Source organism: Salarias fasciatus, chromosome 14 (genome assembly GCF_902148845.1).
Source record: "Salarias fasciatus chromosome 14, fSalaFa1.1, whole genome shotgun sequence".
NCBI lineage: Eukaryota > Metazoa > Chordata > Actinopteri > Blenniiformes > Blenniidae > Salarias > Salarias fasciatus.
The window spans coordinates 29,791,707-29,806,338 of NC_043758.1; the positions used below are offsets into that span (position 1 = coordinate 29,791,707).

Genomic DNA, 14,632 nt, shown 5'->3' on the forward strand with positions numbered 1-14,632 from the left:
CGCGATGTGTTTTTGACCTGCTTCATTTAAGGCCCCGTTTCAACGAAAACGTTTCAAGCAAAAAGGCATTGCTTTTTCATTTTCATTCTGGAAAACTTTACATTTTACATTGAGAAAATTTGAAAACAACGGAGTTTTGATGTAAGGCCAATAGTGGGTGCTGTTGTTTGTTTTTCTAATGAAGCGACACATTCGCACAGAGAACAATATGTTATAAACATTAATGATGGAGGGTAAATGTGGATTCGTTTGGCCAGACAACTAAGTTGGATTGCTATTACGGGTCAATCTTAACTATAAAACTACCAATAATATGGACTGGGAGGCCGCCATTGTTGTTGTTGTCCATCTACTCACACAGGTGTAGATGAACTACGGCTGTGGTACAAATGCACAGTAGCGTTTCCACATTCTACATGGACAAGAAGCCTTGTTAGAAATGAGTTTTGCTGTTAACACGACAACAGAATCCAAGCGCTAGTTTAAAGCTAATATTAGACAAAGCCTCAGTCTAAGCTAAGTTTCATCATGAAACATTTTCAGATAGTGGCGTTGTCAGTGGCTCCAAGCACCGTTGAGGTGTAAATGGACAGACAAAACAAGTCAAGCACTGATTTACACATCACCAACTTACAAATATTAGAGCCTTCAAAATAACTTGCTAGGTCTACTTTTGATTAACCTTTTCCATTATCCTGTTCTGGTTCTCCTTAACCCGTATGAATTCAACTCCCCGGGGTGGGAACCACTCTGAAAAAAACAATTATTGCTTATCAGCACTCAGTAGGTCATGATGGGAGGGTGCTGTATCTTATTTTATGCTGAATAATTTCTGTTGCTAATCTTTGAAGGGTTCAGATGCTATCTGAAATTAAAGACTGATGTTTGTGTTTATAGTTCCCATGAAGCCTTCACATCAGTTTCGTATCTTGAGATAACAGTGTGGGCTTTCTAATTAAAAAAAGTATATAATGTGGGTCATATATGAAGATTCAAATCATAAGATTACATTGAAATTGTTGAGAATATCAAAATATATCAAATATTTAAAAAAAATTATCATTATAGTATTTTATTCCTTTTGCTCGTTTATTTAGTTGATACGCCACATAATGTACTGTTATCACACTGTTAGTCTCACTCCTTTTTGTGAGACTAAAACAGGATATATTGTGTCATCCTATCTGCAGCCACATTTCTCATCAATATTGTTTTTAATACAGAAACCACAGAGCTCCAGTCAGAAGCAGAGGGAGCAAACCGTGTGTGCAGACAATACCGAGGAAAGAGAAAACTTGGATTGAACCTGCAGTAGGTGTTGGAGTGTGTCTCAGGATGTTACTAAACGGTATTTTCCATTTCAGGAGGTGAGGCTGCACATGATTCCTTTACCAGTAAATTCCATATTGTTTTACAATCTGACTCTTAATAAGGAAACCCCTCTCCTCTCCTCTCCTCTCCTCGGCCTCCATACCTTCGACAGATCCCTGAAGTTCCCTGGCAGGGTCAGGTCCAGCTCCTCGGAGTCGTAGTTGGTCAGGACCCAGGGAAAGACCGGGTACTGGTTCAGGTCGTTGTACGTCCTCCCTGGACACACGGAGCAGACAGAAATCTGTGAGTGATGAAGGGCTGGAAGGGAACATGGGGGTTGAAAGCAGGGCAGGGTACACTGGAGGCTTGGGTTACGTTGGGGGGGATCAACATGAAGCATTCCTACAAGCCCTGAATCTCAGAGCTCTCAATCAGACGGACTTCCTCTCATACTTCCATGCTGAGTCCACCAGGGAAACATATACACTGATAGCAGAGAATGTTTTCTGTGCTTCTCATAACTTTCCCTGCTGAGCGTACTTTACCAAAGGACTCTGGGAGCAGCATTAGGCCTGAGTCTGAGTTTATAAAGAACATAAGTCCCTCTGCATAGCGGGGAGGAGTGGATGTCATTACAGAGATATAGATTCTTCAGGGGGCCTCGACTACAAGCGCCTGAAACGTCACCGCCAGTCAGAGATGTGAGCGTCCTCCACCTTCCAGAAGCAGAGATATGATTTTCAGATGGAACAAAGTGTCATATGAAATCCATGGGAAAAACTAAAAGCATGTTCCATGTTGTCATTAATGCTCTAAGTTTCCCTTTGAAGATGACACTGATACGGCTGTGAGGTCAGGCGCTGGCCAGTGGTAATCCATGACTGTTGTAGAGGGATTTGTTGGTATTTTTACTGTTGGTCATAAATCAAGCACAAAACGGCGGCTCCAAGAAAACTGAAGGTTTAAAAGTAACTGTTTTCTCTCCATAAAAAGAATAGAAATTGACCTGTAAGGGGACATAAATACAGCTTTCACAATGCCACAGCTTCTAATTTATTTCAATTTGAAACAGACAGTGTCCACAGGAGTGAATGTTGAAGTTTAATTGCTTTATCAAATCCATGCACATATGGGGAGAACATGCAAACTCTACACAGAAAGGATCCTGCAAGCCTGGGCTCGAACAAATGATATTCTAAGTGTAAGATTAGAGTGCTAAACACTACACCAGAATTAAAAGTATAAGATGATTTTTAGTGCATCGATGTAAAGATTACAACAGCTGCAGACTATATATAAAGATTGATGAGGTATTTTAATTAAAAGTATGTAACTAAAATAATTCAGCTGTTTATGGCTTGTTATTGGTTTGTGTGAGACAAAGATGAGAAGAGTGAGAGTTGGAGGATTCACTCACACTGAGAAAACTTGTGCTCAAGATGATGAAGTACTCCTTGAACACATTCATAGTATCTCCAAAATGTATATTATTGAAGCTGTCAGTAAAATAAAATCTATATTTAATCAGCAGAATAAAAGAAGCAAAACACTGGTCAGAATAATGCTTGTTCTCTGCCACTTCCATTCCAGCTGCTTCAATATCTGCGATACTTTAGTTGACTGTCAAATTATTCAGAAGAAAAGATTCAGGAAAGTTTCGACCTATCTTCTCCTAAATGCCAGATCACCCTGTACCAATCCAGCAGGTGCGCCTCTGCAGCAGGATGGCACTGAAGAGTCTAAAACTGGCGGAGGAAGTGAAAACATTTGACAGACAGCTGAATGAGAAGGCATCCGGGGGTCTTGGAGGAAGCTGGAGAGCATAATTATCCCGGGTTAATGCCACACAGTGGAAAGGAAGCGGCAGGCTGAGCGTGGAGGAAGAGCCCGGCGTGGCTGTGGTTAGACCCGCTGGTGCTCAGGCTTGAGTTGGGGTGGCAGGATGTTAATAACAGTGGAATAGTGTTTAATTAGAAGACCTCTTCCCATTCGCACCTCTTCCCAGCACTTCACCCCCCGCCTGTCTACCGCTCCACACTATTCTGACATCCCTGGCAGCCCAGGTCATTACCGGGGGTTTTAATGAATTTTGGGCATGTTTTTCTGTCTGCCTTACATCTAATTAGCTGACAATAATGTATCGAACCTCAAGCGCAAGCTAAATATAAATATGCATGAATATGCAGCGAGAGAGAGAGGATGACACCTCTCTGAGCACAGTAGCGTGCAGTCGCTCTTGCCTTCCCTGTTAGCTGCAGTTCAGATCAGAGAGTCGACAACAGAACCTTTCAACTCCGCAGACACACATGTGTAAACTCTCACAAAGCCAGGCGCTAATTATCTGGCAAAATCTGCTGCGCCTGCTCTTTGCTTCAAACGGGAACAGTGAAGCGTACCTTGTTGTGCACCGCTTACGGCTACCATGGATTCTTAAACAAATACGACATACCTGAGGCCACTTATGGTGTGTTTCCACTAACACTGACACATAAAGATTATTGTTCATGATGGCGCGGAAACTTTCACGTGGATAACAGTTAAAGTTAATACTTTCACTGGGGATGGATTTTGTCTGAAGGAGGAGGGAAAAAAATATCTGAGTCTGTTTTACTGATGGCTATAAACAAGTGGACAAATAATTTCCACATCTTCAGGATAAACTTTCCTTACCTGCTATAGTGTTGAGAAACATGAGGTACTCAAAGTTGGAGATTTCTCTCCTCTGCCAGCGCTGGGTCATGTTGGAGGATTTAAAAAGCTGCCGAGGGGTGGCCAGGGAGATGCGCCTGGAAAAAACATTTTCACAATAAATCAAGATATGCTCTGTTGGATATAGTTACAGGTATTTCAAATTGTATATTCCCCCAAAACAGGGAAGAAGTCATTCTCAAAGGCAGCATGTTTTCCACATTACAGAAAAGGGACATTAGCAGCTCAACAAAGAAAATCGTATTCACAGTAAAGCCAATTTGATTGTATTCAATTTGGAGAGCTTAAATTAAACAGGTAATTCCCTGAGTTGTAACTCAAGTCAATTTTCTCTATTACTCGTCTAAATATACAGCTGAACGTTTTCGCAGCAACCTATAAAGAGGGCTGTTAGCACCACGGGGGTCTAAGGGGAATCTGTGCTGTTCCTCAGTGGTCAGTGGCCTGGCTGGAGCAGTGCTGTATAGAGTCTTCTGTCAGAGAATTAGGTCAGTTCAGTCGGGGTCAGTGCACATCCACTTCAATGAGTGGAGCAATGGGACCTCAAATGACTCTGCTGCAGGCCAGGCTGCAGCGATGCACGACCACACAACAACAGAGGAGGAAACAATGGCCATAAAAGGGGAAAACACACAAGAAGACAAATATTTAAGCGTTCCGATTTTCCTTTTATTAGCTTTTGACCCACCTGGCCTGAGGGAGCCCATAGCTGGTCCCCACTCCCACCCTGGGGAGACTGTAGACCACCTTCTTTACTGTGGCCTGGTCCGGAAAGTTGAACATAACTGAAGCTGCAAACAGTAGAAAATACCGATTAATGATGGAATCAGCAAAAGAGTGAATATTAAGTGCTCTGTGTGGTATTGCACTTACTCCTGTTTGCCATGAACACCTCCATTGCAGTGTTCTGGAGGAGGTACCGTCTGGTGAAGACTGCACGGATCTCACTGAACATCCACTTCCCGTGTAAACCCTCGGTGTACGCTAGGACCTGAATGGACAGAACGACAAGAGGAAAGTCTGGTCTGGTTATTATTAGACATCGTAAGACAACTGAGACTGTTAAAGGACAACTTAGTATTTATCATTCCTTTAGCATTTTACCATAAAACAAATAGGAAAGTGTTGTGAAAATGTTGGTTTATTAACACCACAAAAAAGTATTAGTATAATTTTAATAAATAATACTAGTATTAGTACATTTATTAGTATTGGTAATGATTAAATGAGAAATACAGTGTTGCAATAACAGTAATTATAAAACATGTGTACAGAAATGTACATATCTGCTTTAAAGGGCATAATGTATGAAAAAGTATTTATGTTTTCTAGCCTTTCAGAAACTGTGCTGTCATCCTTTTAATGAATTGGTGGTTCTAATTTTACCAAGGTCTTGCTGACACAAGAAGTTCAGCTGAAGAAAAACATGCGAGTACTGATGCTGACTGTCCTAGTAATGGCAGTTCTTAATGAGGCGTACAGGCAGGAGTGACAGCTGTGAATTGGACCTGGAGCCTCACCAGCCCACTACAACAGACACATTGTTACATTAAACCCTAATATTAACTTGGAGCAAGGACTGAGTAAAGTAACAGAGCCGATTTAATACAAATATGTTGCTGTCTGTGGATTTCCATGAATATTTCACATTGTTTTAGTTGGGTGGAGATGCTCCCTGGAGCAATGCAAGTGGTCAAAAAAAAAAAAAAAAGAAGAAGAAAAAGAAATAACAACCCCCTTCAGGTCAGCGACACATAAATAATCAATAAAAAACCATCATGCCAAGAAAAGGGGAGAGCAGACAAAGAGTCATTAGTGTATGCAGCTCCGCGGGGACTGCAGGTCCACACACAGTAAAACCAAGACAGTTGTTCTGACAGGTGAGAATGGTCTCCGCGCACCCCCCCCCCCCCCCCCCCCCCCCCCCAAATCTCACTTCTCTGTGACTGAACAATTTTGTCCGACAGTACGAGCCGGGGAGGAACCTCATCAACTCCCCAGGTTATAATCACACCTGGGCCCGGTTCAGAGAGAGTGTGGGTGTGAGAGAATAAAGATATAACAGGGCAGTAAGGGGGTGAAGCCCTACAGCACAGTGCGTGTGTGTGTGTGTGCGTGGAGGGGTGATTGAGGGAGAGAGGAAAGCAGAGTGAGATGTTGGGCTGGGTTAGGTCTGATGCTAATGCTCATTTAAAACAGTGACAGGCTGGAAGAGTGCAGCACGAGCTGGGCTGCCTTAATTTCTCCCTGGAATAGCTCGTGCCCGACCTTCGTGCCACATCCAAAATCTCTGGAGCTCAATTAAAATTGGATTAGGTGGAGATGGTGGATGTGCAGCGCAGCATCTCTGGTGCTCTCCTGCCAGTAATGCCCCTGCTTGACACCTCTGCAACCCCCAACTCAAACAGTTGTCATAGAGACAGCATGGCCCTGAGGAGGAGGGCGGTGTGTGTGTGTGGGGGGGTGTGCAGAGGAAGGAGGTGAGATGGAAGGACGGCTAGCGGGGCTCACATGGAGGCGGGCGGGGGGGGGGCATCCTTTATCCCCCTCCAACTCTGCAGCCAGATGTTGTGGAAGTAGTCTTCTGAGTGCAATGCTGAGAGGCAAGTCATACAGATATGCATCATGGGAAGCCAACAGCAGCTCGCTGCACGACGGGACTGGTGAGTTGTTATTTGAAACGATATTAAGACATTATGATGTCTGGTGAATCTGAATTTATTATTTTAATCTCACAGTGCTTCCTCATCTCTCATTTTGGTATAGCACACACTAAAACGACTTGCCAAGTAATAAAACAGAAGTTTACAGAAAGGGTTCGTTCAACAGACACTGTGCTGCAACATACATGGAAACAGCTGTAATTTTATAGCTTGAGACTGATCAAATTTTAGCGCTGGCTGTTTTCTGTTACCCAGCGAGAGCGAGGGTTTTTTTTTGCTGCCGTGACAGCGTACAGGCCAAAGGGCCGGCTGTCAACAAAACAGAGGCTAAAGAGGAGAAAAAAAAGAGCTGATTTCAAACCGCCCAGATCAAAAAATTTGTCATAACAACAAAGCTTTGGTCTAAACTAACATGCAGGGGCCCCTGTAGACTCGGGGATTTGACAAAGCCCAGCCCTCATTTTTTGGAGGCCCAGCTGTAAAAAATGCCATTTAATGAACCTGTCTGCTGAAGCTGTCCCCTGCCTGTCAGAGGTGTCAGCCAGTGACAAGCGCTGGGGACGGCCGCCTCCAGTCACAGACAGGCCTGCCAGCTGGAGACTTCGGCCCCAATCTAATCACGCCACCAGGAAGGGACCGGCGCTCTGCTCTTGGTCTGTCACGCTCAGGGCTGGGGGAGCATGAAGGGGGCGGGTGGGGGGTGGTGGGGGTGGGCGAAGGGGGTCTGGTGTGGCCGACAAGCACAGCCTTTTGTTTCCACACAGGTCCCTCTATGCGGGCTCATTAGGAGCCGCGGGCGCATGCGCCGCTCCGCCAGATGCAGGGAGATACACCTCTCCGCCATAATAGCCATAATACAATTTAACGTCTCTCTCCTCTCTTGCTTTCATTCCCCTTCTCTTCCTTCCTTGATTTGACAGAGGCCAGGCTGCTTTCTGCCTGTGGAACATCAGAGGAGGAAAATGGGAAATATTGTGACAGATGAGATGAGGAGCGGCACAGGTGACACCAGTGTTTAGGCTGAAGCTCATATATAATAACGTGCAGATGCTCACATCATCCTTATAAGCGATAGGACGCCGCTTCATGCATGGAAATAGATTCTAATCATATTTGACTTCCGAGTAGCTTATACCCCCATATTGACTGAGACACAATGACAGATGTTATTAATAAATCTAACGAAGTATTTTCTCTAAAACCTGATGCAATTTTCTCCCACACCAAACAGCACAATCTCTCCCTGCCTGCATTCAGACTAAAGTGGGAAAATAATATAATTCAGCGAAACCACCAAGCCAGCATGACTGATATATTTATATGAGGCTGTGGAGCACACTGACAACCTGGTATTGCTGCACCTCTGCTGCATTCTTCTCAGATTTGTCTAATAGGCTTCCGCTTTAAAGCCGCACAACTGCACGGTCCCAGGCGGCCGGAGAGAACGGCGGAGTGGAAGAATAAGAGGAGGATAGGAGAGGCTGTTTCATTTTGAGTGATATGACTTCTCCCCCAGGAGCGAGTGGGATGGATTTCACACATGGCAATTTGGAGGATCAGCACACACTGCATATACTGTATTCAATGGCTGACCTCAGGCAATCTGGGCCCAGCGTGTGAGGAGGCTGAAGAGTCCGTGACGCCAAAGAGAGCTTGTAGCAGTGAGCAGGTAGCCACTCTCAGTTAAGTGCAAGAGCAGCCAAAGACAACACAATAGACCGGGTCACAGAAATCAAAACTGTCTGAAAGTTAAACGCAGTGCTCTTAAGCTAACCAATCGTCCTGTGGATGATGCTTCGTCATCTACAGCACTGCACTGAAGTTTTTATTCTCTGTCCATGTTGAGGTATTTTACCAGTTTTTGAATGACAAAGTGTCCAGACCTGTAAAGAAGATGGACGAATGCTTTGTTATGATTGTAGTTTTCTCTGATGCAGTGGGCAATATGGTAGAGGAGATCATTTTCCAATTCTAAGGTTGCAGATTTGTTCTCTCATCTTATGTAGAAATCCTTGTACAAAACACTGAGCCTCAGGCTGAGCAGCTTGCAAGGCAGCCATCCCCATTTTCAATGTATGTATCTGTGGACAGAAGCTTGAGAAGTGAAAAGAGACTTTTAGGTTTTAACATCACGTAAAACACAGTAAAAATTAACTCCTTAAGATCTTTTCACATAAAACACAAAAACTAAATTTCACTATTAATTATGGGCTATATGCACAGCTCCATTACTTCCTGAAGTTCAGACAGTACCTTTATTTCCTGTGTTTCATGATAGAATGAGCTGATTAATCCAGGTGTGTCTGACCTCATTAAATGGACAGACACACCTGGATTAATCAGTTCATCCTATCATGAAACACAGGAAATAAAGGTGCTGTCTGAACTTCAGGAAGTAATGGAGCTGTGCATATAGCCCATTTAAGGGAGTGTTAAAAGTGACAAATACTCACATTATAGCCTTTCTAGATAATTTTCTCAAGTGTAAGTCTACCCAGACTTGCAGTCCGCACAAAGCACATGTAATCCTAAATCAGTACTTAATATGACGACTGATGTAATTTAATATCAAAACCTGGTGACAAGCAACTTTGTGGCCAAGAGGTTTATTCTTTTACCATGGAAAATTCCTGTTATACATTTCTATTTGTTCACAAAACAAAGAATCCCTCTATTTATACTCCATTTATCGCCTGAGTAATGTGACTGGATTGACGATATCTCATCCTATTAAATTGACTACCAGTAATTAGTAATAAAAGGTGGTTAAAGAATTACTTCTGATTAGTTTTAGAGAACAGTTATTTTGAAGTTTCCATCTGAGTATTCTTTAACAACATTTTTACCTGCTATCACGCACAATCCAGGATTTTTTAAACATGCACGCAGGGAGTTAATGTATGGTACACGTAAGTGTAAAAATTCTTCAGAAAACAGTCACACAGTTTGCGGGGAAAAAACTCCAACTTTTCCAACTACATTTATAGGGTAAGATGAGAAATATATCCTTGAAAGTAACAGAAGTTTTAAAGTTCAAACAGACATAGTTTATGAATTTGCCTTTCTCAGGTGAGCCCACACACTGTGAAATGAGGCTCACGGTGTCAATTTTACCTCCACAAAGTGCCACTAACATAAACCTCAGCCACGTGACCACGATATGCCCAAATTCACACTTTTATTTCAGTGCGAATCCCTTTTACATCCGGCAGAAATGTATAATGTATGCCTGAGCATCAAAGCCCACTTCTCATATGATCCTGCCTTAATGTGACAACTGTTATGAAGTGTGGAAATACAAAAATGTGAAAAGATTTCCCCAGATTATGAGGGTGAAGAAAAAAAAAAAAATCTGCATTCCACTTGGTTCCTCTCGGAGAGAACCGTATCTCAACTTCAATAAAGTAGCAGGCTCCTAATGCAGGTATTGGGGGAAAACAAGATACAGATTTGCATAATCAGTGTCACTATACATTTGGGTGGGAGCTGGAGTGTGGCAAGATGACACAGCTCGGGTGCTCTGGCAAGACCAGTGGGATAAAGGAGATGAATATGCATTAAATATGCTGGCAGTTCACAGCCCCAAATGTCCAGCCAAGTTTGTCAATAACATTCATGTCAGGGATAGTATTTCACGCACATTAGCAGGCCCTGCAGCGCTGTCTCCCACACTGCCATGGTAGGACAGGTGGGAGGAGCCGCTCCCCTCACATGCAATCTCCTCTTAAAGAGTCAAGGCTCCGCCTGCGTTGGAATATAAAGCCCTGAGAAATGAAAGCAAAAAAAAAAAAAAACTGTAACTCAGACTTGTGGATTCCTCAAAGTCTGGCATGAAGCCACATGATGCCTGCAGAAAGTTTCTGAGAGGATGGAGGAAAAAGTCCTTTGCAGTCGTATGACTGCAATAGGAAAAGCATCTTAAGCAACTTTAACGTCCATGAAAGTATGTGTTGATTTTATTTCATATGTGGATGAAATGTGCATGTTTCTATGTGAGTTCAAATATCACTGTATGTTTATGTAAACTGCTATTTCAACTCACTATGCAATAAGGTGAACAGAAAAAAATACTGAAATGACTTCAGCTCATATGTCCATAGTAATATAATACAAATGTTATTAAAGACATTTACTTTCAATCTTTCAGAAGCTATATAATTATGTATATCATGTTAAATCTTTTTAAATATGTCTGCACATAAATTTTAACCAAAAAAAAGGAAAACTTCTCCTAAGTTAGTTGTATTAAAAAACTATTTTCTTTCACTTCTTTTACCACATTGTTGCACATTGGATGATATATTTTTTCTGCTTTCAACTCACATATTCAGCTCTGCTGTGTATTGCACAAATATATGATTGTGGCTTCATATAAAAGATTTAAAAAACATGTTTTCCAAAATAAAAATGAATGTGATTACCTTGTGTTTCATATTTAGTTATGATCATTACAATGGAGCATATTGTCTGAAACAGCTTTAACATGCCTCACAATAACAAAAAAAACAAAACAAAAACAGAAAATAAAATCTTTTTTAAATGTAAGTAAAGCTGAAATGTGATTTTTTATATACCAAAAATGAATTTTCTCACATTAGCTGAAAACTCAGACTACATACTACATGCAGATAGCTCTCTTTAATTTAAATCAACATGAAGTTGTTGAGTTTATACGATCTCCTCTCTTTCCCCATCTTTATAGTGGTGCTACTAAAAGAGCTACTAAAGACCGCAGTGTGATTTGGAACCATAATTACATTTGATAACCCGAACCACCACCATCACATCCACACACATACATGAACGCACTTAGTCAGCATATCATCCAGATAAACAGCTTGAAGATACTTTGGTTAAGGAGCTTGGTGGAAGGGATGCAGTCATTTGGTGTTGGGTCTTTTCAGCAAGCTTTTCCTAATGGGACGTTTTCGGGGACTTGTCAGCCTTAAGATGACTGAAATCTTCCTGGCCTGGGTACCAGCTTCCTCTGGCTGCTGCTGAGACTGCCAAGCTGATCGCTTTAAATCCCACTTTTCTTTTTCTTCATTTTTTTTTTTTTTTTCGGTTGTGTGTGGGAGGAATAGGAGCTCAGAGCAAGACAGAGCAGAAGAGAAAGAATGAGACAAGGATGGAGAGGCGGAGAGACAGAGGAGGAGAGGGACAGAAAGAGCAAGTGGTTAGACGAGAGGGCCTGATGAGCAATGAGCGCCTCACTCGTCCTCAATTAATCTTGTCTCTCTACCTTTGCTTTGGCGTTTCCCTTGGCACTAAGGTAATAATGACACCCTCATCCATTATCCTTTTATCCTTGTTATTCACAGGGAATTGCTTAATAATATGTTACAGATTCGTCCTCCTTCGTATAATTCTTTCTGTCATTCGCAGTATATCATGTGGAAAACACACAGCCCCCTTCCTGCCGGACGCTCTTTGAGGATTATCGTGGGTGACACCTTCGGGATGCAGCCAGAATCTGGAGCATCATTTTTCCAGGCATGAAGTAGAATTACCCCGACTTATCTGTCATTGCCAAAAGCACAACAAGCCATTCAGGACCAAAGCAAAGGTGGAACAGGTTCTTATCGGCTCCTCTGAACGAGGGGGCTTGTAAATTTATGCTAATGAGGGCCTTTTGTCATCCAGGCTCACCCCTTGGGGCTGAACGGGGCTTGCCGGGGATGATAATCTGGCTGTTGAGTGTGCTAGATAATTTGTACTTTATCCTCATGTAATTATATAGTTTAAATCTTTTTACCAATGCTAATCCCGCGACACGAGGAAGTGTCTTAACGGCGTCTGCGGCTCTAGTTAGCCTGCATCTCATGAAATCACGTAGGAGGAGTGCGGCGCTGATATAATTACTCTGACTTTCTGTAGCCATGCGCTGTGAATCCTCCTATCATTTTGATCCACCTTAGCAGGCAGGCGAGAAGCCAAGTGAGCAGCCTGGGGGTACGGGAGACAACACAAGAAAAGGTGAAAACATTGTAGCATGACTGAAAGAGCCCTTCCCATTTTTTTTTTTTTCTTTTTGTCAGGAAAAAAGGGAAAAGATGGAGGCAAAAAAGGGAAATGCATTGAAAGGAGTACAAGTAAGTGCAGTGGGGCGGCTTTGCAGAGGCTTTGAGGTCTCGCTGCTGTCCAGTGGGACTCCAGGCCATCTTGTGAGCCTGCCAAAGCCGACAGCCCCTGACAAGCTGCTTGGCGTGCTGTAATTTGACTAATTACACTGGATTAAACCATATTAATGCAAGCTGTTTTCTCAAGGGTCGCTGACCCACCCACTGTGTCCCCAGCTAGTTTCCCTCGATTTTGTCTAAATAACACAAAGGGGGGAAAAAAGTGTCTTTCTTTCATTGACTGAAATTACTATGTAATCCAAAACTGAACGTATCTTATTTTTGACAATATGAGAGAAAAGTTAAAAAGCTGCACTTTCATCGGCTGAATCATCTCAAATTTCTTTGATTACAAACCAAATCTTTTGTTGGCTTTATCGCCTCAAAAAAAAAAAAAAAAAAAAAAAAGAAAGAAAAAATAGTGTTTTAAGAATCTCACAGAGTTCACTCAATTGTTTTTCTGCACAGGAACGATGCCGGTGGGAGGACAAGAGAGGGTCTCCACAAGCTGAAAACAACAGAGCAAAATCTGATTTTCATTTCGCTTTTATCTCAGGATGCAAAATGAATAATGAGGCATTGTTTTCATGTGAGGTTTAGGCTGCACAATATCTCAACGTGTTGAAATCTCTGATTAATAAAACCAGTGAATCATTTGATCTGCTTTTAACCGGAGGAAATAATACTCAGAGAACCTAAAGAAGACTCTCATTTGTGAGAAGAATGAGGGAAACTCGCCCTCATTTGCATTTGTAAAAATCCAAACTGAAAGAGGGGAAATGAGCCATACAATATGTGTGTTTTAATACAAGCACTCTCTCAATTGTACCAAATCAATTTGAATTCCACACAATGGAGAAGCAGCTTCAATGTTTGTATGTGTTCCTCTGCCTTGAACACGGTGTAATAATAGTCTTAAACCAGGCGTTATAAAGACAGAATACCAAAGAGGCTTACAGCCTCAGTTTCATGAAACATTTAGGCAAAAGTTCCAAAGGCTGAGGATGATGAAAGAAGGTAAGCTTGAAAATGGGCTTCTGAGATCCACAGCCCTCATTGTACAGAAGTCACATCAAATTAATACTGAGGGCCATTTGCAGCCTTTCTTCTCCAGAGCTTTTCAGAACGGATTAAGCTATGAAAACTCAGAAATTACTAAAGCACCTATTAGGCATTATGCTCACCCTTTCTTCTTTTTCCCTTTGAAAGTTATTCAATGTGTTTCACTTCACTTGTACCACAATTCACACGTTGTTTGCATACTTGAAAGAAGGCTGATTTTTATTAAATAAATCGATCCGCTATAGGAAATGCATATTTACACTTACTCAGATGAGATAAAACCCACATTTTCACTATATGTGAGTTTCTTATCAATTTGTGGTTCTGCACATTGAATAAATCAGTGTTTCAGTTTGGAGCGATGGTGCAGGCAGCTTTTCTGAAAGTCTCCTTTTTTGTTGGCCTCTATTGCCTGAGTTCTCTCAGGCTCTCCTCGCCCCTCGCTGCTCTCTCAATGCCTCTTCAAAGAGGCGCAGGGAGTGCATGAATTGTAATTATGGCTCCTAACAGGATTCAAGAGCGCACCAACGATGGCACTTGAGAACCAGGTCGTGTGGAGTTAAACGGCTGTCAGACACTCAAAGCACACCAGCATGTGAACAAACCCACAAAGGCTGGACAAGACCACGTCCAGAGCCCTCCTGCCCACTCTCCTCTCTCATAGGGGGGAGATTAAAGATCAGCTAAGTGCCCTTTTTAAAAGAGCCATACGGCGTTTCTGCATCTTCACTCACACTCAACTTCTGAAGGGAGTTTGAAGGTAAGAAA

The 14,632-nt window shown here is 42.3% G+C and overlaps 1 protein-coding gene across 1 annotated transcript in view; it reads right to left on the minus strand.

Moving 5' to 3' along the window:
- Nucleotides 1–14,632, minus strand: part of nbeab (neurobeachin b) — a 251,897-nt gene that overhangs the window by 37,453 nt on the left and 199,812 nt on the right. The window contains 4 exon segments of the mRNA XM_030109360.1: nt 1,475–1,587; nt 3,982–4,097; nt 4,709–4,811; nt 4,894–5,011. Of these exon segments, the coding sequence (XP_029965220.1) occupies nt 1,475–1,587; nt 3,982–4,097; nt 4,709–4,811; nt 4,894–5,011 (450 nt within the window).